The following is a 26033-nucleotide window of genomic DNA, read 5'->3' as shown; positions in this document are numbered from 1 at the left end:
TGTGGGCGGAAACGTGGAGACCGGCTTGAGCGTCACAAGCTCCCCCACACACAACCGCGTGACCCGGGGACTTTCCCCAGGCGGTGCAAAAGCACGGGCACCCTCTCAGCTCAGGGGTGGGGGTGGGGAAGCCCACGCCCGCGTGTTCGCGGGGAGAGTTGAAGGTGCGGGGCCTGGGAGGCTGCTTCGGGGGCGTCCGGGTGGGGCATGGCGAGGGAAGAGACTCGAGACGAAGAGGCCCAGGAACGGCGGGGGTGGGGGTGAGCGCGGGAAATGGGCGACCCTGAGGGCACTGGGACGCGGCGAGGGTACGGGCGCCCCCACACTGCCGGGGGCGTGCTGCGAGGGAGGGCCCAGCCGAGCCCCTCGGGGCAGGGGGTCTGACATCTGGACGGAGCGCGGAAGCAGCATCCTGTCCTTGGGGAGTGGAGAGGAGCCCAGTCCTATCCAGCTGTGCAAACAGGAGGAGGAGGTCTCAAGGCCGCCCTCGGGAGAGGGGCGAGAGGGGTGGTCAAGCCGCCGCCTCCGCGTCGGCCCCCGCGGTGCGGGTTGCGCCAGCCTCCTCGGAGCCCGACGCAGAAACTTGTTGCAACAAACAGGCGACCGCGGGTGCCCCTAGCAGCCAGCGGCGGAGTGGGTGGGCGGGCGAGAGGGAGGGGAAGGCTGGCGGACGCCGCAGCGAACTGGTGGGCAGACCCGGAGTCGCCGCGTAAGCGGGGCCGGCTCAGTGCGGTGCGGCAGGCGCGGCTGTGCGGCAGCGGAAGTCCTTTGTTGCAGCACAGTCCCTGGCAGAGCCAGAACCTCTCCGCGCAGCCCAGCCCGAGCGCCGCCGCCACTGCAGCTCGCGGCCCCTTCGCCTCCGCCCGCCTTTCCCGCGGTGGATTTGCCTTAAACTCCCTAAAACCTCCGCAGCCCCGGTTCCAGCTGCGGCCGGTGAGTATTTGCCAGTTGTGAGGCTATTTGCGCAACTTTGGCCCTGGCCAGACGGCGGCGGGCCACCGGGCCTGGCAGGGTGCAGGGCCGACCCGTGCGGGGAGCCGGAGCGCGGCGGGCGCGCTGCGAGGACCCGGCGACGGGCGGCTGTCGGGCCGTCTGCGCGATCCCGCCGCCCGCTGGCGCGCCCGGTCCGGAACGAACGGCCTCCCCGGCTTGGAGGCGAAGCCCCGACGGGGACTAGTTCACGAATTAGTTGCCTTCTTTCCCCCTTTTCTATTTTTTTTTTGAGGGGGGGAGGGGAGGTGTAGACGGGAGGCGGGAGGACCCAGTTGATTGACGTGTCCAGAGCCCGCTTCTCTCAACTCACAGCTGCGACTCCTGGGCGCTGGGAGGGGGGGAAGTGTCCCGGAGCCCGAGGCCGCAGACTTGGGCGCGCTCCGAGGGTGGAGGCGTAAGAGCAGAGCATTCTTGCCACGCTTTTCCCAGCCTCTCCTGCCGGAAAACACTTTTTTGTTGTTGTTGTTGTTGTTGTTCATTTAAAAAAAAAAAAAAGAAGTCATGTCATGGGTTTGAGAATTTTCAGTGGAAAAGATGTTTCTTGGGGCAAAAAGAAGTGCATTCGCTTCCTGCGGTTGAGCACTTAGTTTTGTTAGTGTTCGGTAAATGGGCTGGAGGGTAGATCTAGAGTCGTTACCCATAACTGCTAGGGTCTGAACTCAGCCAAGTCAGTTTCCTTTTCTACCTTAGCAATGCGGCTGCACGCTATGAAAGTTGACGTGACAGTTTCCAAATTGGGAACGTCAGGGGGAGGTTGATAAAAGCCCTTGATACTTTGTGGGGGACAGTAGGGCATTTGTGTATGGTAATAATCGTAAATCGAACTTCAATGTGAGTTATATATTGCAAATTATATATTGGCCTAAGTGTATTTCTAAACAGCTGGAAAACTATTCCAGGAACAGTTTTTTTTTTTTTTCTGTTACTCAAATACAAGCTGTGATCCCAGGCTTTTGGTAGGGAGTTACTGATAGAATTAGTTTCAGCTCAAGATACTCTGGAGGAGATTTGGGGAAGTAGTCAGTTAAGATAAACTTCAAAGCAATAATGACCTTTTCCATTTGTTGTTTTTAACCAGAGCACGGTGCTCAGCTCTGGCTTATAGTGGTGCTGGGGAATGAACCTGAGACCTTGAAGGTCTCAGACTTGAAAGGCTTTTTCCATAACCATATGCTATCTCCTGGGCCCTGCCCTTTTACTTATTTTTACCAGACTACTGTGGCTGATGGTGGTACAGGGGATTGAACCTGGGACTTTAGAGCCTCAGGCATGAGAGTTTCTTTGCATAACCATTATACTATCTACCCCTGCCCCTCAAACCCTTGGAATATTTGAATCATTTGCTGGTTATTTAATATAGTCTCAGTACATAACTGAATGGTTTAATTTTGGGAACTAGATGGGGACTTCCTTAACTTAAACAGAAAAGTGAAGCATTATGGAGGTGAACTGCTTTATGAATGTTAAAGACAACCTGAATTCTTTCAGACCCTTCAATTAGTATACTAATTTTAAAAGTGGTATTTCTTCATTGTGACCACATTTTCATGGTATAAAAAAATGTACTCGTGGTCCGAGAGGTGGTACAGTGAACAAAGCATCAGACTCTCAAGGTCCTCAGTTCAGTCCCCGGCAGCACATGTACCAGCGTGATGTCTGGCTCTTTCTCTCTCCTTCTATGTTTCTCATAAATAAATAAATAAATAAATAAATACTTTAAAAAAAATGTACTCAAGTTGAGCAATCTTTCTAGAATTCTTTCCTCCCCATATGATGGCTTACTGTGGTGGCGACCGGGATCTACTCCATCATTTATCAGAGGAGAGAGAAACCACTTGAATTTGACCTTTGATTCCTCTTTCCCACTGCACAATTTTTGTTCAGTTTCCTTCTGTTCCTCTTTTGCCATGCTCTGGCTCTGGAGAAAAGCACATTTCAAAACACTTTTTTTTGGCCTCCAGGGTTATCTCTGGGGCTTGGTGCCTGCACTACCTACAAATCCACTCCTACTGGAGGCCATTTTTCACGGCTTGTGAAACAACCCCCCTGCAAGTGGGGAGCTGGGGGACTCCAACCCGGGTCCTTACTCCCATCCTTGGGCTTCAGGCCATTTGCACTTAACCTAGTGCCCTACTGTCCAGCCCCCTCCAAATACCTTTTAAAGATATCTCTGTTCCTTGCAGCACCCACCATTTCCAATCTAATGTGAGGCCTGGTTTCAGGTTATCTCCAGCCAGGAAAAGTGTTAAACCATTACTGTCATTGCTACTTTCTGGCCAAAGGGGAAGGGAACCATCTGGGACAAAATTGCAGGAAAATTTGCACATATTTTTTCTCCTTTTTTTTTTTTAATTATCTTTATTTATTTATTGGATAGACACAGACAGAAACTGAGAGGATATGGGGTGATAGAGAGGGAGAGAAATGGGGAGACACCTGCAGCCCTACTTCACCACTCATGAAGCTTTCTCCCCTGCAGGTGGGGACCAGGGGCTCTAACCTGAGTCCTTGCGCACTGTAATATGTGCACTCATGCACATATTTTTTCTTTCAGGCTACAATCTATTTTTTTAGTGTAACTTTTTAAAAAAAGATTTTATTTATTTATTAATTAATGAGAGAGATAGGAGACAGAACAAGATAGCACTCTGGTACATGTGCTGCTGGGGACTAAACTCAGGACCTCATCTTGAGAGTCCAGTGCTTTATTCACTGTGCCACCACCTGGGCCACTAATCTATTGTTTTCTCTCTCCTCCACTACTCCCAAAATTGAGATATGTTTCAAAAACATCTGTCTCACATTGGCCTTGCTATACTTTTTTCTTTCTTCTTGTGCTTGTATTTCTTATAAAATATGTTTTTTTTTTTAAGGCTTTATTTACTAATGAGAAAGATAGGAGGAACCAGGCGTCACTTTGGTACATGTGCTGTCACGGATTGCCTTAGCCACTGTGCCATCTCCCAGACCACATGGAAGTATATTTTTATGTGTGCTAAAATTCATGTTTTTTTTTCTCAAAATGGAAATAAGTCATGTGCTCTGTAAAAATTCAACATGTACTTAAGTACATAAAATATAAAAAGTGAAAGTCATTCTGACTCCCACTCCCCAGAGTTAATCAATGTTTTAAGAGTCAACTCCTTGCCTAAAAGGAGAGAAGGCAACATTGGATCATAACTATGCTGCTGTGTAACCTTCACCCTGCTTAAGTAGGACCTATGATGATTTGTAGACTCGAGTTACTTCTTCACTACTCAGGTTTGGTGAGAATTGATTAGATAAAGGAAAGGGGAATGTTATGTACAGGGCTGGTTTAAAATTCTGTGATTAAGTAACAGATGTGAGAGTTTAAATATAACCAGGCTGCTATTGTAGATTTGTCCTTATGAAGTACTTACAGTACCTTGGTGGGCTTGTACTCATTCGTGGTTTAATGTTAGTGTCTAGCCTCTGATGGGTTCCTTGATAGCCAAACTCATTAACAAAACAAAACTCACATTTGTAAGAAGTTTAATAATTTACAGTAATGAAAGAGTGGGTCTGCTAACCATGAAGACTACTAGAAGTTTAATCACAACATTAGTTATTTGAAGGTGCTAGGAATGTGAGTGTTTAAAATAATTTTCAAAACTAAGTTGGAAAAATCAAATAATTAACTCACCAACCAGGTTTTCTGTTTGGTTTTGTATGTAATATGCACATGTAACATCTGAAGAGCCCCACCCCCACTTTAAATCTTCAGTACTAGAGGTAGGGCTAATACTGTCGGGTAGTGGTAGTCAGCAGATGGAAAAGGAGAGGGATTGCAGGGCCAGAGGAGTAACTCACTGGGCAGGGTGCTTACTTTGCCATGGGCATAACCCAGGTTTTGAGTCTGGGCACCTGGGAGAGCTCTAGTGCTGTGGTGTCTGTCTCTCTCTTGTCTCTCTCTCTCTCTTTGAATGGGAAAGTGGCCCAGGATTGGTAAAATCCCACAAAGAAGAGACAGAAGGGGCAGCCTACAATATGAATTAACATGAGATTGGAGCACTAATTCTGTTGGGGACACTAGAGCTTATAGTCATTGCCAGAGTGTTGTCTGGCTTATAAAAATGGAAACCAGCAGTCTGGCAGTAGCGCAACGGGTTAAGTGCAGGTGGTGCAAAGTGCAAGGACCAGTTTAAGGATCCTGGTTCGAGCCCCCAGCTCCCCACCAGCAGGGGAGTCACTTCACAGGCGGTGAAGCAGGTCTGCAGGTGTCTTATCTTTCTTTCTCCTTATCCTCTTTATCTGTCTTCCCCTCCTCTCTCCATTTCTCTCTGTCCTATCCAATAACAACAACAATAAAACAACAAGGGCAACAAAAGGGAATTAAAAAAAAGGTGAGGGGGAAGTGCACCAGAAAAATTGGGAGTTGTGCAGGTACCCAGTCCCACTAATAATCCTGGTAACAAAAGAAAAATCCGTTTAAGATTCCCCCTCCTTCCATCTAACACAGCAAAAGCCTTCCACACATTCCCTTTGCTTGGAATCTTTTCAGTGTCCAGAGGGAAATTCTATGGAAAGTTCTTTCTGACCCCAGGAAGAGGCCTCTGCCCCACCCCTTTTGTGCTTCTACTACTGCCCGCACAGTATCATCCAAACTGAGATGCCACGTGTGCCTCGTTCATGGCAGACTAGAACTTTGTGCTCCCCCTGCTTTGCCATTAGACTCTACTGTATCTCCTGAGCCTCCAACAGTTGCCTGACATTTAGTTGACATTTGATCTATTTTTTAATGAATAAGTGTTGAAGTGGGTGGAGTTTAGGTTTGCTTATCCTGTGTGGTGTGTATGTGTGTGTGTGTGTATGTGTGTGAGAAAGATTTCAATCTTGGTAACTTTTATACAGTGGTCAAAATATTACAGTGCAATTTCCCATATACTATTCAACTGATTCTCCTGACAACCTTGGGGTAATTTTTTTTTTGCCTCCAGGATTCACTGGGGCTCAGTGCCTACACTACCAATCCACTGCTCCTGGCAGCCATCTTTTTTCCATCATTGTTTTTATTGTTGTGGTTGCTGTTACTATTGTTGTTGCTGCTGCTGGATAGGACAGAGAGAAATTGAGAGAGGAGGGGAAGAGAGAGACACCTGCAGACCTGCTTTACCGCTTGTGTAGCGACCCCCCCCCCCCCACCCGCAGGTGAGGAGCCTCTTGAGGTCCCAGGCTCAGTCTCCTGCACCGCCATAAGACAGAGCTGAGCAGTACTCTGGTGAAAACAAAGATTATGTATGTATGCATGTATGAATGAATGAAAGAGAGAGGAGGAGGGAGATAACCAGAGCAGCACTCTAGCACATGCACTGTTGGGGTTTGACTCATGCTTGAGATTACAACACTTTATCCACTATACCACCTCTCAGGTCTGTCTCTCTGTCTGTCTTTTCCCCTTTTTCTTTTTGGTAGTGGGTGAGACACTATAATAAGGAGGCAGAGAGCAAGACATAGAGAAGAAAAGGCTTCTGCAGCACTTCACCACCACTCTTGAATCTCCCCCTTTCCCCTTTGCTGGTCCAGACTCAGGGCTTGAACTCTGGTTCTTAGGCATGGCAACACCAGGTGAGCCACCACTTGGCCCCTAATATTAAAGAGGTTTTAAGACTTTAAAATGGAATTAAACTTCTTGGAATGAGCACAATTTTTAGGGTACTCTAGAGCATGAAGTCAGGATTCTTTAAAGAATTAAAACATTGGCACCATGAAATTGGAAACAATACTATTTTAAAATATGTGGAAACTGGGTAATTCCTTCCATTATTGTAGAGTTGCCTCACCACTTATTCAGCAACATTTACTGAGTCCTTGTATTGCAGAGAAATGAACAAACCACAAGCCCTTGCATTCAGGTTACTCGTAATCTAGAAGAGGATACCATTACATTCATAGAAAAATTATGATTCTTTTTTAGCACTTACTCCATGCCAGACACTACATTAATAATTTTAAATGTTAGGAAGGATTATCCCCATTTCCAGGTGAGAGAATAGAGGCACACATTGGTTAAGATCGTCACTCAGACTGCTTACAAGCTTCTCTTAATTGGCAGAACCAGAATTTGAACCCAGGCAGACTGGTTAGTCTGTACCTTACTACTTTATGTTGCTGTTCTGATGATAATAGTATAATAAGTGTAAAATAACAAGGCTGTACACAATAATACCAAAACCTAAAAGTTGGGAGAGGAGGTATTGCTTTCAGGAAAGGAGATAAACTGGTTCTTAAGTGATAGGTGGGCGGTTCAGACTGGCGAGTCAGCATGAGAAGAAAATGGAGGTGAGAAATATTTTAAGCATATGGGGGTGGGGAGTAGCTAGCAGTTCTACTTTGCTTGAAGGAGGTTTGAAGCCGGAAGTAGATAAACAAAAGACATGATAGGTGGGTTCTAGGGCTCTGTAGGCCCTGCTGAGAAGTATGTACTCCAGCCTGTGAGAAACCACTGAAGGTTTTAAGCTGAAGACTGAATGGCCCCATTTTTGTTCTTTATATTGAATAAATCATCTGATGAGCGACCAGGGAGGTGAGACAGTGTATGGATATTGGAATCTCATGCATGAGGTCCTGAGTTCGATCTGCATCATCTCATCTCTCCCCCCTTTCTCTCACAATTGATATTTTAGAAAATCATCTAATGATGAAGGGTGGATTTGAGGGACCAAGTAAAGAAGGCTCTTGGTAATAGAGGCCTCACAAGTTCAGGGGAGGTTGGGATGGAAAAATAGAGGGATAAATTAGAGAAATACTTTGTAAAAAGAGTGGTAAGACTTAAAATTACAAAAGAAAAAAAATCGTAAGTGACTTCCATCTAGCCCGGGTGCTTGGCACATGATGGTACCAGCAGAGACAGTTGATAGAGGAGGGAGTTCTGGGTGGGGCCTGGGTGAAACCAGAGTTCACAAAGTGAGAACTTTGAAATAATCGCAGCACAAAGTAAGCCCTAAGAATACAAATGCGAAAAAGGACTTCCTGGTCAATCTGCGGTTTGAGAGAAGCCTCCTGTTTATATAGCACCCTCTAGTGGTCAAAAGATGCTCTGTTGCCTCTTTAGGGTGAACAGATAAAAATTAAAGAACAGCCTGCATTGTTTGAGCAGCTTTTCCACTTCTGGAGGACAGGCGGCTATTCCAGAAGCCACTATGTTCCTTTTGGTACCTATGTGGACAGATTCATTTCCTACACCTATAAGGCTGCTGAATTACAAGAAAAAAAAGCATTCATAAGTTATTTAGTTGGCCACACTTAACCATTATCTTGGTCTAAAGCAAAAAGGCAAAGCAGTTGTCTCCTAACAATTAAAATAGGCAAAACAAAGTATAGGAATTAAAACCTTGTCTTACTCAGAACCCTTCTTTTGGTCTTCACAAAGAAAAATTATGTAGATTAAATTTCATTGAGTTTTCTATTGTAATTTCCTAACTCATAGCTATGGTTGGCAGCAGCAGATCTGCACACACTTTAAATGTGGTATCTGTTGACTTGACCATCAAAAAGACAGAATACTAACCAAACAGCAGTCTCCAAAGGCATAACATTTTGTGTACGTACAAGCAACCTCTGCAGATTGGAATATTCCTGTTTCAGGTAAACATCATTGATGCAGAGGTGCCTGGAAGGGAGGAGGGAGTGTCGGGTGGTAGCACAGCGGATTAAGCGCTTGTGGAGCAAAGTGCAAGGACCTGTGTAAGGAACCGGGTTCAAGCCCCTGGCTCCCTACCTGCAGGGGAGTCGTTTCATAAGCAGTGAAGCAGGTCTGTAGGTGTTATCTTTCTCTCTCCCTCTCTGTCTTCCCTTCTTCTCTCCATTTCTCTCTATCTTACCCAACAATGTCGACATCAGTAACAGCAACAATAAAAAACAAGGGTAACAAAAGGGAAAATAAATATTTTTTTAAAAACTTAAAAAAGAAAAGACAAACATTTGTTAGCCCTGACGCCTGTGAGGCACATGATATCCCTATTTTATAGATGAAAAAGCAAATTTAAAGAGGTTTCCTTATAGCAAAATAAGTGTATCAAATCTTAGTGTGTGCTTCCTGGGTTGTCATTACAGCGAGTGCCAGCTATGTGGGAAGAGTGTGCTTCTTCTTCTAGCGTTTGCCCTTCTTCCGTAGCCAGTCAACAGCGTCAGGTTGAGCCTGATGTAAAGTTTCGAGACCTCCTTTGAATCTGGAGAGGTGGCAGTCGTTGACTATGTGGGTCATAGTCTGTCTGTAGCCGCTAGGCACAGGGAATACAAAGCCATTAAGTTTAAATCCCTGTCCTTGAAAGCTATGGGAGACACTGCTGTACTGAGTCTCTGTTAGGACTAATGCTGTAGTAATGGTATAGCCTGTTAGGACCAGTAATCACATGAGGGTTTTTAATGTTTTAGAATGTGAGCATAGAATGGAGACACCATTTCATAGCATTGCTTCTATGGGAATATGTGTTTTAAATTCTAAAGTAATCTAAAAACAAAGTTTTGGAACATAGTTCAATTGTAATCAGAACTTTCTAAACTAATTTAATGGCTTTAAGTAAAACCTTTTGTCTTTAGGAACAACTGGTCTCAGGGAGAAAACAAAAAATTGAGTTTATATTTATAGAACTGACTATATACCCTGGAAATGGAAATGTCACCCTAGGGAAAGATTTTATTGAGGTGATCTTACTTGTAGAGGTTGGCAAAACTGTCAAGACCATTATCCTTAGGCCCAAGAATCATACTGTGAATTTAGGAAGGTTCTGTAATATATTGTGTCTGTTTCTTATTTGGAATACGAATCTTAAAACAAGGACTACTTTGTAGAATTTTGTATGGTTAAATGATAAAAGTATGCATGCAATACATATATGTAAGATATAAATGTTTAGTTCTTTTGGGGATGAACTAGCAAAATGCTAACATCAAGTAGGTTAGAGAAAAAGACATATATCTTATTATTATACATATTATCATATACGTATGGAGAATTTATGTGGCTATAAAATTGGAGGTAAACAGAACAAGCCAGTGTTTTTATACTGAGTTTAGGAATGACATGGAGGGCTTGAATTGGCAAGGAGAGGAGAGGGGTCTCGTGACAAAACCTTGCTGCTTGATGTCTTGCCCTGCCTTAAGATAGATTTCTCAGATAACAGGGTTATTTCTGGAGTTGTTCCTAAATCTAGGTAATCTGCGTTCTTTAATGTTATGGTAACACTTCCCCTGAGGTCCATAGGAACTGAACTGGCCTTAGTTCCACATACCAGGATGAAACATAGTGGAAAAAGGCCTGCTCTGGACAGTTTGGAATAGGCCTGTCTGAACATTTCTGTGGAGGCCAATCCTACAAAAGTAAGACTTAACAAGTGTTAGCTGTTCATATTGTATTACAGTTGTCATTTACCCTCTCTTCCTAACTACTAGTCTGATAAAGTAAACAAACCCGTCTTTTTCTCCATTAAATTGCCAGTTCTTTCCTTCCATCTCTTCCATGGATTCAAGCTCTAGTCCCCACCTGCAAGGGGGCGGGCAGTGAAGCAGGGCTGTAGGTGTCTCTCTTTCTCCCTGTCTCCTCCTTCCCTCTCAAAATCTCCATCACCGTCCATTAAATAAATATTTTTTTGAAAAAAGAAAGGAAATTTCAAAAGAAGGAAAGAGAGGAGTTTATTATGCTGCAAAGAACCTTTCCCAATTATTTACATATACATCTATACAACTATCTGTAATGCCTTTTCCCTTACCTTCTATTTTTTTCTGTCCTATTCATATGTCAGGGCTTCACTGAAATCTTATATTCTTTCTAAAGCCTTCTTTCTAATACAATTCATACTTTATTTTTTCTAAACTTTATACTTTACTCTTAAGGTTTTTTTTTTCTTCCCCAACCAGGGTTGTTGCTACAAATCCATGGCTCCTGGTGGCCATTTTCTTTTTCTTCTTAATTTAGTTTTACTTTACAGGACAGAGAGAAATTGAGAGGGGAGGGGAGATAGAGTAGGAGAAAGAAAGACACCTGCAAACCTGCTTTACCTCTTCAGGAAGCGTCCTCCTGGCTAGTACCCAGATCCTTGGGCATGGCGATATGTGTGCTTAATCCAGTGCGCCACTGCCCAGCCCCCACTATTAATTCATATCAATGACTGCACTGTAAGGCCATAACCTCCTCAATTAAAAAAAAAAGTCTCAAATCCATATATAGACATAGAGATAGGGAAGAGGAAATGAGTGTATACACTTAACTGTCTTTTGAGGTCCACAGTAATTCCATAGAGTGGGGGCTGAATTCAGAATGGAGTCTGCTGGAAACTGGTTGAAACTGCAGATTGTCCTCTGGTCTACCTTGGCAATGCAAGTCTGTGACACAAATAAATTGTGGATTATTCATTTTCCAGGAATAGTCGCTTCAAAATCCCTAAAGATATTTCTTTATTCACTTACTATTACTATTTTTGGAGGGGGTAGGTGAGTGGGGTGTTAACTCATTCAGCTTCACCATTCCTGGCTGACTTTTTCTGATAGAGATAAAATAGAGAGGGGGCAGGCGGTGGCGCACCCGGTTAAGCTCACATAGTAGGAAGCACAAGTACGTGGGCTCCAGCCCCCGCTCCCCACCTGCTGGGGAAGCAGGTTTGCAGGTGTCTATCTTTCTCCCTCTCCTCTCTCAATTTTTCTGTCCTATTGACTAAAATGGGAAAAAAAAATGGCCGCCAGGAACAGTGGATTTGTAACGAAGGCACCCTTAAAGTATAATTGACTATGACTGGGGCAAAAGCTACTTCCAACAAGACTTTTTTCCATGGAGCCAGACCTGGCTGACTTTTTTTTGATAGAGATGAAATAGAGAGGGGGACAGGCGGTGGCGCTCCGGGTTAAGTGCATATAGTGCGAAGCGCAAGGACTGGCTTACAGATCCCGCTTCGAGCTCTCAGCTTCCCACCTGCAGGGGGGTCGCTTCACAATTGGTGAAGCAGGTCTGCAGGTGTCTTATCTTTCTTTCCCCCTCTCTTTCCTCCCTTCCTCTCTCAATTTCCCTTTGCCCCATCCAACAACAATGGAAAAATGGCCTCCAGGAGCAGTGGATTCCTAGCACAGACACTGAACGCCAGTGATAACCCTGGAGGCAAAAAAAAAAAAAAAGCTTTTTTTTCAATATAAGATATTTAGCAATGAAAGAAAAATATTTCTGAAATTCTGCTGTGTCAGTGAGAAATTTACCGAAACCCACATCTACTGGATAACATTAAGTGCAAGAATACAGTAAGAAAAAAATCCCACTTTTACTAAGAAGAGTCAGTCACTTGTGAAAAAACACCGTAGAGATATATTTTAGTAGGTCTTCCTTGCTTTTTTATGAATAAATAAAATAAAGACATTTAAAATAAAGCATTTAAAGTGCTAGATGACTGTTTAAATGAAATGAAAGGGTAAATTTTAAAGAGAAGGTTTATAGTGGTCCGGGAGGTGGCACAGTGGATAAAGCATTGGACTCTCAAACATGAGGTCCTGAGTTCAGTCCCTAGCAGCACATGTACCAGAGTGATGTCTGCTTCTTTCTCTCTCTCCTCCTTTCTCATTAATAAATTTTTTTTTTAATTTTTTTTTTATTCCCTTTTGTTGCCCTTGTTGTTTTATTGTTGTAGTTATTATTGTTGTTGTCGTCGTTGTTGGATAGGACAGAGAGAAATGGAGAGAGGAGGGGAAGACAGAGAGGAGGAGAGAAAGATAGACACCTGCAGACCTGCTTCACCACCTGTGAAGCGACTCCCCTGCAGGTGGGGAGCCGGGGTTCGAACCGGGATCCTTATGCCGGTCCTTGTGCTTTGCGCCACCTGCGCTTAACCCGCTGCGCTACAGCCCGACTCCCATTAATAAATATTTTTTTTTAAAAAACTGGTAGTAGAAAAATATGCTTAACCAGAGAATGAAAATACACTGACTGGTCTGGGAGGTGGCGTAATGGATAAAGCATTGGACCCTCAAGCATGAGGTCCTGAGTTCAATCCACCGCAACACATGTACCAGAGTGATGACTGGTTCGTTCTCTCTCTCCTCCTTTCTCATTAATAAATAAAATATTTTTTAAAAAGATTTGTATTACCTTTATTTGACAGAGAGCCAGAAATCGAGAAGGGAGGGGAGATAGAGAAGGAGAGAGACAGAGGCATCTGCAAACTTGCTTCATTCACCACTTGCAAAGTTTTCCCCCTGCAGGTGGGGGCCAGGGGCTTGAACCCAGTTCTTGAGCATTGTAACATGCACTCAACCAGGTGCACCACCACCTGGCTCTGCTCCCTGGTAAACTTTTCAAACTAAAAAATTTTCATCACCTAAATAGCCCCTACTTCTTACTGGAAAACTTCATTACTTGGAAAACTCAACAGTGAGGCAAACTGAGTGTCTTTCTAGTCTTAGGAGAATGCTTGACTTGGTCACATTTGAAGTTTCTGTTCTCAACTCTAGGCCTTGACTTCTCACTGTAATAAACTTGTTCTATCATTGATGCAACTAGTCACACAACAGAAGCAGTCACAGATTTCATTTATAGAAACAAGAACAGCTGTTAATATTAAGCAAGTTGTTTTTTTACCTTAAGATACTTTACTATGACATTATTAAGGATAGCAAGTAAAAATTGAAAAGAGAATAAATTTCCTTTGAGACTTGTAATGAAATTCTTTTTTTTTTAATATTTATTTTTTATTCCCTTTTGTTGCCCTTGTTTTGTTGTTGTAGTTATGATTGATGTTGTTGTTGTTGGATAGGACAGAGAGAAATGGAAAGAGGAGGGAAAGACAGAGGGGGAGAGACAGACACCTGCAGACCTGCTTCACCGCTTGTAAAGCGACTCCCCTGCAGGTGGGGAGCCGGGGCTCGAACCGGGATCCTTATGCCAGTCCTTGTGCTTTGCACCACCTGCGCTTAACCCTCTGCACTACTGCCCGACTCCCAGACTGAAATTCTTGTTTACTAAAAGTGAATGAATTATAAACAAGTTAAATTCTCACAGGAATTTAGATTTTTTAATCCTGTTTTTTGTTTGTTTTGGTATGAAGCCTTCTTAAGGCATTTCTGAATGAGTTGTAACAATAAATCTGCTAGCACCAATGTGCAAGTAACTGGTACTAAATGTTACTCTACCTAAAGTCAGCTTTACTCAGAACTTGGATATTTGCATTTAACACTGATGAAACTGGTTTTAAGTCAGCTGAGAAGTTATAGTATTAGAATTAATTTTAGCCACAGTATTTGTTTAGTTTCTAGTTCTATGAAGGAGAGATAGTAATATAGACAGACAGATAGTCGGATTCATATTCATGCTGGCCCTGAACTGTCTCAATTGCAGTATGGAGGGAACACTTTACTGAGTACATGTAGAGTGATGTCACTAGGGCCAGTAAGAAAGCTCTCTTAGTATGCTTGGTTTGTCTTGGGCACAACCCAGATTGAGCTTGGCCCCTACAACACTTAAGGAAGCTTCAATGTTATGGTGTCCATCTCTGTCTCTATTTTCTCTATGAGAAAAAGTTGGCTTAGTGTGGTGAAGCCCCAATGGTGACCAAAATAAGTAAATCCAAGTCACTGTTTTAGAAAAAAGTCACAATTCTCCTCAATGCTGTATCCTTTTAATGAGAATATCTAAGCTATTGTTGGTTCTCAGTACTTCGTAGAGTGCCTGATACCCCAAAGCACTCAATATTTGCTGAAATAATAAATGTGCATTAAAACGCTATAGAAGCCCTTGTTTATAGTGTTTGATGTTAAAAGAATGTATGTCTTCACTAGCTTGACTGAACTGACTACTATAACTACAAACTTACCTGTCAAATTGATCTTTCTTTTTTTTTTTTTTTTCTCCCCAGAGCACTGAGCAGCTCTGGTGGTGCAGGGGATTGAACCTGGGACTTTGGGGCCTCAGGCATCAGAGTCTCTTCACATAACTATTATATTATCTACCCCTGCCCTGATCTTCTTTGTAATTGCATTAATTTTGGTTACTGGTCAACAAGCTGTCTTTCATTGAAATTAGGTGGATTCTGGGAACTGTTAAACTGTGTCATTGTTTAAAGCTTTTGAATTTTTACAGATGAATTCCCATTATATTGCTGTTACTTCTATAATTATCAGGTGCCAAGCACTACACATTTTATATGCTGCTTCTATGGATCTTCATGTTTGATACATTATTTGAGGAATTGTCCCTGCTTTGACAGTTCAGAAACTTGGGACCAGTGAGGACAACAGTGGCAGAACCAGATTGAACTAGGTCTGTGATCCAGAGTGGCTTTTTCATCATCCACAGCGGTATTTCCTTTACTTCCACATAGCACTCACTCATTATCCTCTGAACAAGCTTACTTCTTCCTCTTCCTCCCCTTCCTCCACCTCCTCTACTTTTGTAACCATTTTATTTTAATGAGAGAGAGAGAGACTGGAACACTACTCAGCTTTGGCTTATAGTGGTGCTAGAGATTGAACCTGGGACCTCAGAGCCTCAGACATGAGAGTGTTTTGTATAACAATTATGCTATATCCCCAACCCACTTGTTTCATTTTGAAAAACTCATTAATAGAGAGACTTTTGAGATAATTATTCCCTCTGAGTCCTACAAAACAATTGAAAACTTAGAAATTTCATCCTTGGGCCAGGCAGTGGCATACCTGGTTAAGCACACACATTACAGTGTGCAAGGACCAGGGTTCAAACCCTGGTCCCCACCTTCAGGGGGAAAGGCATCACAAGTGGTGAAGCAGGACGGAAGATGTCTCACTGTCTCTTTCCCTCTCACCTCCTCCTCCCCTGTCAGTTTCTTTCTGTCTCTGTTCAATAAATAAATAAAATTATAATTAAAAAAAATATCCTCTGGGGGCAGGGTGGTAGTGCAGCGAGTTAAGTGCACGGACCAATGTAAGGATCCTCACCTGCGGGGGAGTCGCTTCACAGGCGGTGAAGCAGGTGTGCAGGTGTTTATCTTTCTCTGCCCCTCTCTGTCTTCCCCTCCTCTCTCAGTTTTTCTCTCTGTCCTATCCAACAACAACGATAGCAACAACAGTAATAAGAACAGCAATAAACAACAGGGGCAACAAAAAATGGCCTCCAGGAGCAGTGGATTTGTAGTGCAGCCACCGAGCCCCAGTGATAATCCTGGAGACAAATATATATATATATATATATATATATATATATATATATACACACACCATTAAACAGGTGGGGAGGCACTATTTTTATATGCATAGATTATTTTAATAGATATTAATGAGAGAGAAAAAACTAGAGTATCACTCTTGCAGATCTTTCCTGGACCCACATACCTGCAGTTCTGATTCTCTGCCATTGTACTACCTTTAGGCAGTTGAATATTGTCTTCTCACTCTTTTTAGTTTATCACATGCTTCAGTGCTCTTCTCCAATGGCTTACACACACACACACACACACACACACACACACACACACACACAATGGGAGAGAGAGAGAAAGGGAGGGAGGGAGAGCATAGCACTGGTTTTCACCACTACTGTGGGGCCCCGTGCTTGAACCTGGATTGAGTGTATGGCAGAGTAGGCACATTACCAAGTGAGCAATCCTGCTGCCCCAGTTTTTCACTGAAAAAAATTTTATTTAGTGTTATGTTATATTGTTTATTCTTGTACATAGAGAGCAGAGAGAGACCACAGCACCCAACGCTTCTGTCAGTTTGGTGGGGCCAGGCTCACTTATACCCGTGGCAGAGCAGTGCTCTGTCCAACTGAGCTACTCCACCTTCCTCTCTCTACTCCTCCTCCTCTCTGCCCCTCCCCTCCTCTCCTCTTCTTTCCCTCTCCCTCTCTTTTTTCTTTTTCTTTCTCTCTCTTTCCCTGCCTTCCCCTCCCTTCCTTTCTCTTTCTTTTTCTTGCTGGAGGCAGAGAGAATGCCACCACAACACCAAAGCTTCATTCTGTGCAGTGTGTGGTGGGGGCCAAGCTGCAACCTGGGTTACACCATGACAGAACAACATAATACCAGATGAGCTGTTTTACTGGCTCTGTTTTCTTTCACTCTTTGAGTAAGATATTAACATTTGTTTTGTATAATTTCAGTTACTAGGTATCATTTTCAAGCTTTTTAAACCAGAGGCGTTCTCCTGTGGAAATTTTTAAACATACAAATAGAATTAAATCTCCCATAGTTTCAGTAGTCATTAACATACTACCTCACAGCTATCCCATTGGATTATTTTGAGTTACAAGATATTATTTCCTCTATAACTACATCAGTATGTAGTCCTAAAAGATACAGACTTGTGGTCCGGGAGGTGGCATAGTGGATAAAGCATTGGACTTTCAAGTGTGAGGTCCCAAGTTCAGTCCCCGGCAGCACATGTACCAGAGTGATGTCTGGTTCTTTCTCTCTCCTCCTATCTTTCTCATGAATAAAGAAAATCTTTTTAAAAATTAAAAAAAAAAAGATAGACTCTTTAACACACTAAGATACTTTCACCATGCTTACACTTTTTTGTAATAATTCCTCAATATCAATATTATTTATTTATTTTTACCAGAGCACTACTCAGCTCTGGCCTCTGGTGATGTGGGGGATTGAACTTGGGATGTTGGAGGCTCAGGCCTGAAAGTCTTTCACATAACCATTATGTTATCTCCCCTGCCCAAGACTTTTTTTAAATTCTAATTTTACATTTTTTATATATATTTATTTTATTGAGAGAGAGTGTGATACAGAGAAAGACAGAGAAGACCAGAGCACTGCTCAGCTCTGTCTTATGGTGGGGCTGGGGATTGAACCTGGGATCTTGGAGCTTCAGGCATGAGAGTCTGTTTGCATAACCATTATGCTATCTCCCCAGCCCTCAAGATAATTTTTAATCCTCTACACTCAAACCATTCATGTTCAGTTTAACTTTTTTCCAAGACCTTTTCAACCACTTTTTTTCCTTCCAATTTTATTTACTTATTTATTGTTTTATGTAGTGTCGGAATAAACCAAGGCCTAACACATGTACACATGTGCATTACTCACTGAGCTGTCTCCCATCCCTTCTTTCAATTTCCTATACCTTGAGGTGTGTCTTTTTTTTTTTTTTTTTAAGATTTATTTGAGAGTGTTGGCGTAGGGGTGGAGAGACTAGAGCATCAATCTGGCACATGCCATATCAGGGATTGAACTCAGGACCCCATGCTTGAGAATCTATACTTTATCTACTGCTCTACCTTTTGGGCTGCCGCCCTTGATTCTAATGTAGCCAAAATAATGAATTTTGCTATTGATAACTTTGTATTTCTGAATCAAAATAAGTGTCAGTAAGTGACTGAGTGTCTTCATCTTCAAGTTGAAAAATGATTCAGGTATATATTCTTGAGTCTTGCTGCATTCAGATGGAAAACTACTCATAACTTCGTTGTTGATTGCAAAGTCATACAAGTCGCAAATCATAATCAAAATCATTCCCTTCAAGTGCTTTTTTGGTATCATCTGACTCTGTATTTCTGTTTTAAATAGGTCTCTTCTAGAAGATGGCAAAGCCCAGCCACAGCAGCTACGTTCTTCAGCAACTAAACAACCAAAGAGAATGGGGCTTTCTCTGTGACTGTTGTATTGCAATTGATGACATTTACTTTCAAGCACACAAAGCAGTTCTGGCTGCCTGTAGCTCCTATTTTAGAATGTTTTTCATGAACCATCAACATAGTACTGCACAACTGAATCTTAGCAACATGAAAATTAGTGCCGAGTGTTTTGATCTCATTTTGCAGTTTATGTATTTAGGGAAAATTATGACAGCTCCCTCAAGTTTTGAGCAGTTTAAAGTGGCAATGAACTATCTCCAGCTGTACAATGTTCCTGACTGCTTAGAAGATATACAGGACGCAGATTGTTCTAGTTCAAAATGTTCATCTTCTGCTTCTAGCAAACAGAACAGCAAAATGATATTTGGGGTGAGAATGTATGAAGATACTGGGCCTAGAAATGGCAGTGAAACTAACAAGTGGTGTGCAGAGCCAAGTTCAACAGTGAATACACCACATAATAGAGAGCCTGATGAGGAGTCTTTGCCATTAGGGAATTTTCCTGAACCACTGTTTGATGTGTGTAAAAAAAGTTCTGTGTCCAAATTATCTACACCAAAAGAACGTGTCTCGAGACGTTTTGGACGGAGTTTCACCTGTGATAGTTGTGGTTTTGGCTTTAGCTGTGAGAAGTTACTAGATGAACATGTGTTAACTTGTACTAACAGACATTCATACCAAAACACAAGATCGTTTCACAGGATAGTAGACATTAGAGATGGGAAAGACAATAATATCAAAGCTGAATTTGGTGAAAAGGATTCTTCAAAAACATTTTCTACACAGACAGACAAATACAGAGGAGACACAAGTCAGGTTGCTGCTGATGATTCAACTTCAACTTCGGGAAGCAGAAAAAGCACAATGGAGTCTGAATTAGCTAGCGAAGAAAAAAGCAGAGCTGCTGAGAGAAAAAGAATCATTATCAAGATGGAGCCAGAAGATATTCCTACAGATGAACTGAAAGACTTTAACATTATTAAAGTTAATGATAAAGACTGTAATGAATCCACTGACAATGATGAATTAGAAGATGAACCTGAAGAACAGTTTTATAGATACTATGTTGAAGAAGATGTCAGTATTAAAAAAAGTGGTAGGAAAACTCTAAAACCTCGGATGTCAATAAATGCTAATGAAAGAAGTGGTTTAGAAAACATGAGGCCTCCTAACAGCAGCAGTCCTGTCCAAGAGGATACTGAAAATGTCTCCTGTGAGCTATGTGGACTCACAATAACTGAGGAGGATCTCTCATCTCATTACTTAGCCAAACACATTGAAAATATCTGTGCATGTGGAAAATGTGGACAAATACTTGTTAAGGGTAGACAGCTTCAGGAACATGCCCAACGATGTGGAGAGCCCCAAGATCTGACTATGAATGGACTAGGAAATGCTGAGGAGAAAATGGACATGGAAGAGAATCCTGATGAGCAATCTGAAATAAGAGATATGTTTGTAGAAATGTTAGATGATCTTAGGGACAATCATTTCCAGATAAACAGTATTCAAAAGAAACAGTTATTCAAACACTCTACCTGTCCTTTTCGATGTCCTAATTGTGGCCAGCGTTTTGAAACTGAAAATCTAGTGGTTGAACACATGTCTAATTGCCTAGAGCAAGATATGTTTAAGAGTGCTATGATGGAAGAAAATGAAAGAGATCACAGACGAAAGCATTTTTGTAATCTGTGTGGAAAAGGATTTTATCAGCGGTGTCACTTAAGAGAACACTATACTGTCCATACTAAGGAGAAACAGTTTGTTTGTCAGACATGTGGGAAGCAGTTTTTAAGAGAACGTCAGTTGCGACTGCACAATGATATGCACAAAGGCATGGCCAGGTATGTCTGTTCCATTTGTGATCAAGGAAACTTCAGAAAACATGACCATGTGAGGCATATGATTTCTCACTTATCTGCTGGTGAGACAATATGCCAGGTCTGCTTTCAGATATTCCCAAATAATGAACAGCTGGAACAGCACATGGATGTACATCTATACACATGTGGAATATGTGGAGCAAAATTTAATTTGAGGAAAGATATGAGATCACATTATAATGCCAAGCATTTGAAAAGAACATAAGTGATTTTCTACTGTGCTAATGTTTAGTTGATAGCTGACAACACACCAAAGCAAAGGGTATGAGCTATTTAGAAACTGATTTTATAAGGCAGATTGTTGGAAAAAAATTCCAAAGCCCTTTTACTTTTAATATTTTTGTTTAGGATCTTAAGTATCTACATCTTAGTTAGTATTAAATGTTTATCTTTTTTGTTATTAATAGAATTCTCTGTTTTTAGTTTGTTTTAGCTATGATTAAAATTACTTTCAAATGTAGACTATAAGTGGTTGTTACCCCTTCAATGACTATTAAACTTTAGTTTTTTATCAATAAGGTGATGATTTCACTATTTTCTGTGGGTTTTTTTTTTTTGTAAGGTTCCCCATGAAATTTTAAAACCCAACATTATTGGTCATTCCTGTTTTTTAATTACTTAAAACTATCACATTCACTCATTATTATTATTATTATTATTTTGTAAGCTGATGTGTGATTTAGTCACCCTTTACTCCCCCTTATCAGTGAAATGTATGTTCTTAAATTGACCACCTCATAAGGCAGGTTAGGTGTACTGAATCTAACCTTGAAGATTGACATGGGCTGAATCTTGGCCTATAAAGATTGATGGACATAAGGAAATTCCTATAAAAAGAATATTTCCTCTAATTGATAAAATATTATCATTTAATAATCACATTTAAAACTTATATTAAGTGTAAAACTCAATGACTTTATCTCACTGGAGAAATTAGTGGGACAAGTCATTTTGCTTTGTGATGTTAAATTTAACTATGATAGTTAATTAAAAAAACATATCTTGTATTCCTTTAAAATAATTTAAAATATTCTTATTTCTAAAGTGTTAGCTTATCAATTATTTTTGTTTATAAATAGACTTTAATAGCTTTCTAGAAATATGACACCTAGAAAAAAATGATTTTCACCTTGAAAATTACATACTTTTGAAATTTATTTTGAGACTTGAGAAAGCTGCCATGTATATGATAAATCTAATAAAATAAATAAATAAATTACAAATCTGGTTGGTCTATAAAAATAGTGTGCAAAAAAGTGTTTTGTGTTTTACACTAAGATTTGGAGATGTATTCTAGCAAATTGAAGTTTATCACCATGCTTTATTTTTTTCTGGAAAGTACAACAAAATTTGAGAACTATAAAATAACCACAGAACATACAAATTATTGTTAGTTGTTGTTGACACAGGAGATGCCTGAAATTACATGTGAATTTAAGACACTGACAAAACTTATTTGCCAATAAATTCATCTATTAAGTAAAATGCCTTTTAATGTGAATTAGTGGCAAAATAATACCTCCTTTTCAAAAATACTTATTTATGACAAAGAAGAAGAAAGAGACATTATCACATCATATGCAGTGCAGGAGATCAAACTTGCGACTTCACTCTTGAGAGTCTTAAGACTGTCCACACTCCATGGACTGTTGAAATAATACCTTCTTGTGATGAAAAGTGTGCTTTTAAAAAAAATCCTAGTCTTTTCATATATGCAAGTCATAATTTTGTATACAGTTAACATAAAAGAACAAGTTGCCAAGAGAAATGAGAGATATATTGACTAGATGAGGTTGAAAAGAATGGTATTAGTACATAGTGTGAATTCAAAGATCTATTAGGATGCTTTGGGTATTAGTACATAGTGTGAATTCAGAGATCTATTAGGATGCTTTGAAGGAATAGTACTGGAGTCAATACAGTTAAAAAAAAAATACACCAGGAGATAACATGATGGTTATGCAAAAATATTTTCAATCCTTAGATTCCATGGACCCAGACTCAATCCCCATCACCACCATAGCCCAGGGTCTGGGCAGTGTACTCTGGTAAAAGGGAAAAACAAACAAACAAAACCCAGAGGTGATGCAGTAGATTGGGGGTTGTATTCAAGCATGTAATCCTGTGTTCAATCCCTAGTATTGCATGTACTGCAGTAATGCTCTGGTTCTCTCTCCTCTCATGCTAATAATAAACCTTTTTTTTTTTTTAATGTAGTCTAGAGGGCTGGGCAGTGAGTGACACACATAGTACGAAATGCAAGGATACCAGTTAGCCGCCACCTACCCCCCCCACCTGCAGTGGGATCACTTTGCAAGCTGTGAGGCAGGTCTGCAGGTGTCTCTCTGTCTCTGTCTCCCAGTCCCCTCTCAATTTCTCTGTCCTATCCAATAAAAATGGAAATGAAAAAGGAAAAATGGCCACCAGGAGCAGTGGATTCATAGTGACAGCACCGAGCCCAAGCGATAACCCTGGAGGCAAAAAAAAAAAACAAGTGCCGGGCATCTGGTTAAGCGCACATATTATTAAGTCCAAGGACCTGTGTAAGGATCCGGGTTCAAGCCCCTGCCTTCCCACCTGAAGGGGAGACGTTTCACAAGCGGTGAAGCAGGTCTGCAGGTATCTTCCCCTATCTATACTTCCCCTCTTAATTTCTCTGTTCTATCGAATAAAATAGAAAAAAAGGGGGGCAATGGCCACTGGGAGCAGTGGATTCGTAGTACCAGCATTGAGCCCCATAAGTAACCCTGGTAATGAAACCAAACAAACACCATATATATATATATATGACTTGCTTCCAAGAGATCCCAGGTTTTTATTAAAATTATTAGTGAGAGAGACCAGAGCATTACTCTGGCATGTTACAGTGTCAGAAATTCAACTTTGAATCTCATGCTTGAGAGTTCAATGTTTTATCCATACTAAGCCACCTCCCATGTTGCCAAGGTCCCAGGTTTATTCTCTGGCAGTGCTAATAACCAGAACTAAGCAGTTTTCTAGTAAAAAATAACAAAATCCTAGGGAGTCGGGGGGTAGCGCAGCAGGTTAAGTGCACGTGGTGCAAAGCACAAGGCACCGGTGTAAGGATCCCGGTTCAAGCCCCCAGCTCCCCACCAGCAGGGACGTCCCTTCATAGGCAGTGAAGCAGATCTGCAGGGTCTATCTTTCTCTTCCCCATCTCTCTCCATTTCTCTGTCATATCTAACAACAACAACATCAATAACAAAAAAGGGCAACAAAAGGGAAAATAAAAATGTTTAAAAAATAAATAACAAACCCTTTTTTTTAATTATCTTTATTTATTGGAGAGAGAGCCAGAAATCAAGGGGGGGGGGGAGACAGAGAGGAAGAGATACACCTGCAGCACTGCTTCACCACTTGCAAAGCTACCTCCGTGCAGGTGGGGGCTTGAACCCAGGCTCTTTTACTTTGTAATGTGTACACTCAACCAGGTGTACCACCACCCAGCCCCCCAATATCTTTTTTTCTAAGGAACCTTTAAATAATGATACAAAGGAAGTACCAAAAAGAAGATAAATAAGCAATGAGGATTTAAAAAAAAAAAGAAAAACCACAGGACCAGAAAAATGATTCATTTTAGTCTTAGGTACAATAGATCATTTAAATCTGAAATGCAACTTGGAAAGTGGTACTTAACATTGCTGCTAAGAACTTGTTAAGCAAAGTCCTATAACAGACCCAGATACCAGCAAATAGTACTATAAAGAAATTAAATAAACCAAGCTATAGTATCTTAGTGTACTTATTTTCTTTGGGTTCACTTTTTTCTGTGACCTTATTCAGAACTTACTGAACTGCTTTCCTGCCACTAAATAACAAAGTTCTCTCCTGCCTGCCTCAGAAACAGAGGTAGTAAAGGAGACCACAGCACCAGGGCTTCCTTCAATGCTGCAGAGACGGCTTGAATAACCTGGTTGTGTATATGACAAAGCAGCACACTATCCAAGTGAAATATGTTACCAGCTCAATCAGGGTTCTTTTTAAATACTACCACTTTCTAGAAAGGATTGTCTGTTAGGTATGGGGAGATTAATATTTTGATGTGAACTAACAACCAACAGCCAGCAAAAATAAACATTAAACCATTTCTAAACTTACATAACAAGTTCAAAGTGTCACAAAGCCACACCTCACAATTCTCTTCTAGTTTCATGTTATACAGGTATGACATGTCTTGTTTTGGAACTAACTATAAGGCAGAATGGGCTTTATTAATAAGAATGTTATATATATATTTTGCCTCCAGGGTTATCATTGGGGCTCTGGTGTCTGCACTACAAATCCTCTGCTCCTGTAGCCATTTTTTTTTTTAATTGGACATAGAGAAATTGAGAGGGATGGGGAAGATAGAGAGGAAGAGATAAGGATAGATACCTGCAGCTCTGCTTCCATACTTGTAAAGCAAACCCCCTGCAGGTGGGGAGCCAGAGCTCGAACTGGGATCCTTGTGCTTCGTACTATGTGCGCTTAATCCAGTGCGGCCCCCTCTATTTTCTTATCTCTTAAAGCTTACTTGGGTTTTAAAACTAAGGGGGAGAAAAAAAGTACCCAACACCTCCCTCTGATCTAGTTTTAGTTATTGAGCTGTCTGCCTTCCAGTGCGGTAGAGTCAGTGAATTAAATCTGTGCACACACACACACACACACACACACACACACACACGCACCTGCTCCTCCTGCCTTTAGAACTGGTTAGACTCCAGCACTAAACAATAAGTAAATAAAAGAACCTGGATAGAATAAGTAGAGATTTGTCCCTCTTTCTATCTCAATCTTGCTTTAAAGCAAAACCAAAAAGCTTTTTTCCAGCAATAAATGCTGCACATTTGAATGGAGTTGGTCCCTAACAGATTTGCCACGAACTACATTACTTATATTTACTTATATTTCTTTAGTAAAAATGGTGTAAGAATCGCTGAGATTAATAAAGCATAACCGAGGTGATAGTTTAAGGCCAAGAATCTCTCCTACTTATTGTTTGAATCTCCTACTTATTATTTGAATCTCTCCTACTTATTGAAGTAAAATATTCAGAGATGTCTCGTGATTAAAATGGTAAGTGACTAATGTTTAATATTAGTGTGAAATAACAGTTTTAGAATGCATAAAAATTAGAAGAAAACAGGATTTCAGAGGACTAGTTACAAAAATAAAAGAATTGGGAGTCCGGCAATAGTGCAGCGGCTTAAGCGCAGGTGGTGCAAAGTGTAAGGATCAGTTCCAGGCCCCCCCCCACCTGCAGGGGAGTCGTTTAACAGACAATAAAGCAGGTCTGCAGGTGTCTATCTTTCTCAACACCTCTCTGTCTTTCCCTCCTCTCTCCATTTCTCTCTGTCCTATATAACAACAATGACATCAATAACAACAATAAAAAAATAAATAAAAGAATTGACAGAATTTTCTAGGGCAATTAAAAGGAAAAATCATAGACTGACAAAGTTATTTTTATTTTATCACTACCAGGGTTATTTATTGCTGGGGCTCGGTGCCAGTACCGAATCCTCTGCTCCTGGTAGCCATTTTTTCCTTTTTATTCCTTTCTATTATACTTGATAAGATTGAGAGGGGAGAGAAGATAGAGATGG

General features: G+C 41.3%; 1 protein-coding gene across 3 annotated transcripts; it reads left to right on the top strand.

The window, feature by feature from the left end:
* The first annotated feature begins 45 nt into the window (after nucleotides 1-45).
* On the top strand, nucleotides 46-21051 carry ZBTB1 (zinc finger and BTB domain containing 1). Of its 3 annotated transcripts, none has more exons than XM_060174854.1 (2): nucleotides 46-164; nucleotides 18477-21051. In XM_060174854.1, exon 2 carries the CDS (start codon nucleotides 18491-18493, stop codon nucleotides 20630-20632), a length of 2142 nt encoding a protein of 713 aa, XP_060030837.1. In that variant the 5' UTR covers nucleotides 46-164; nucleotides 18477-18490; the 3' UTR covers nucleotides 20633-21051. The 3 variants fall into 3 exon arrangements, with proteins under 3 accessions (XP_060030837.1, XP_016047425.1, XP_060030836.1); XM_016191939.2 differs by lacking the exon at nucleotides 46-164 and adding an exon at nucleotides 203-933; XM_060174853.1 differs by lacking the exon at nucleotides 46-164 and adding an exon at nucleotides 14856-15244.
* Nucleotides 21052-26033: the final 4982 nt, after the last annotated feature.

Source organism: Erinaceus europaeus, chromosome 16 (genome assembly GCF_950295315.1).
Source record: "Erinaceus europaeus chromosome 16, mEriEur2.1, whole genome shotgun sequence".
NCBI lineage: Eukaryota > Metazoa > Chordata > Mammalia > Eulipotyphla > Erinaceidae > Erinaceus > Erinaceus europaeus.
This window is presented reverse-complemented; position numbering and strand designations above follow the sequence as displayed.

What these genes read in the sequence shown, in the direction of transcription:
- ZBTB1 (XM_060174854.1), top strand. Translation starts at nt 18,491, where the DNA reads ATGGCAAAGCCCAGCCACAGCAGCTACGTTCTTCAGCAACTAAACAAC.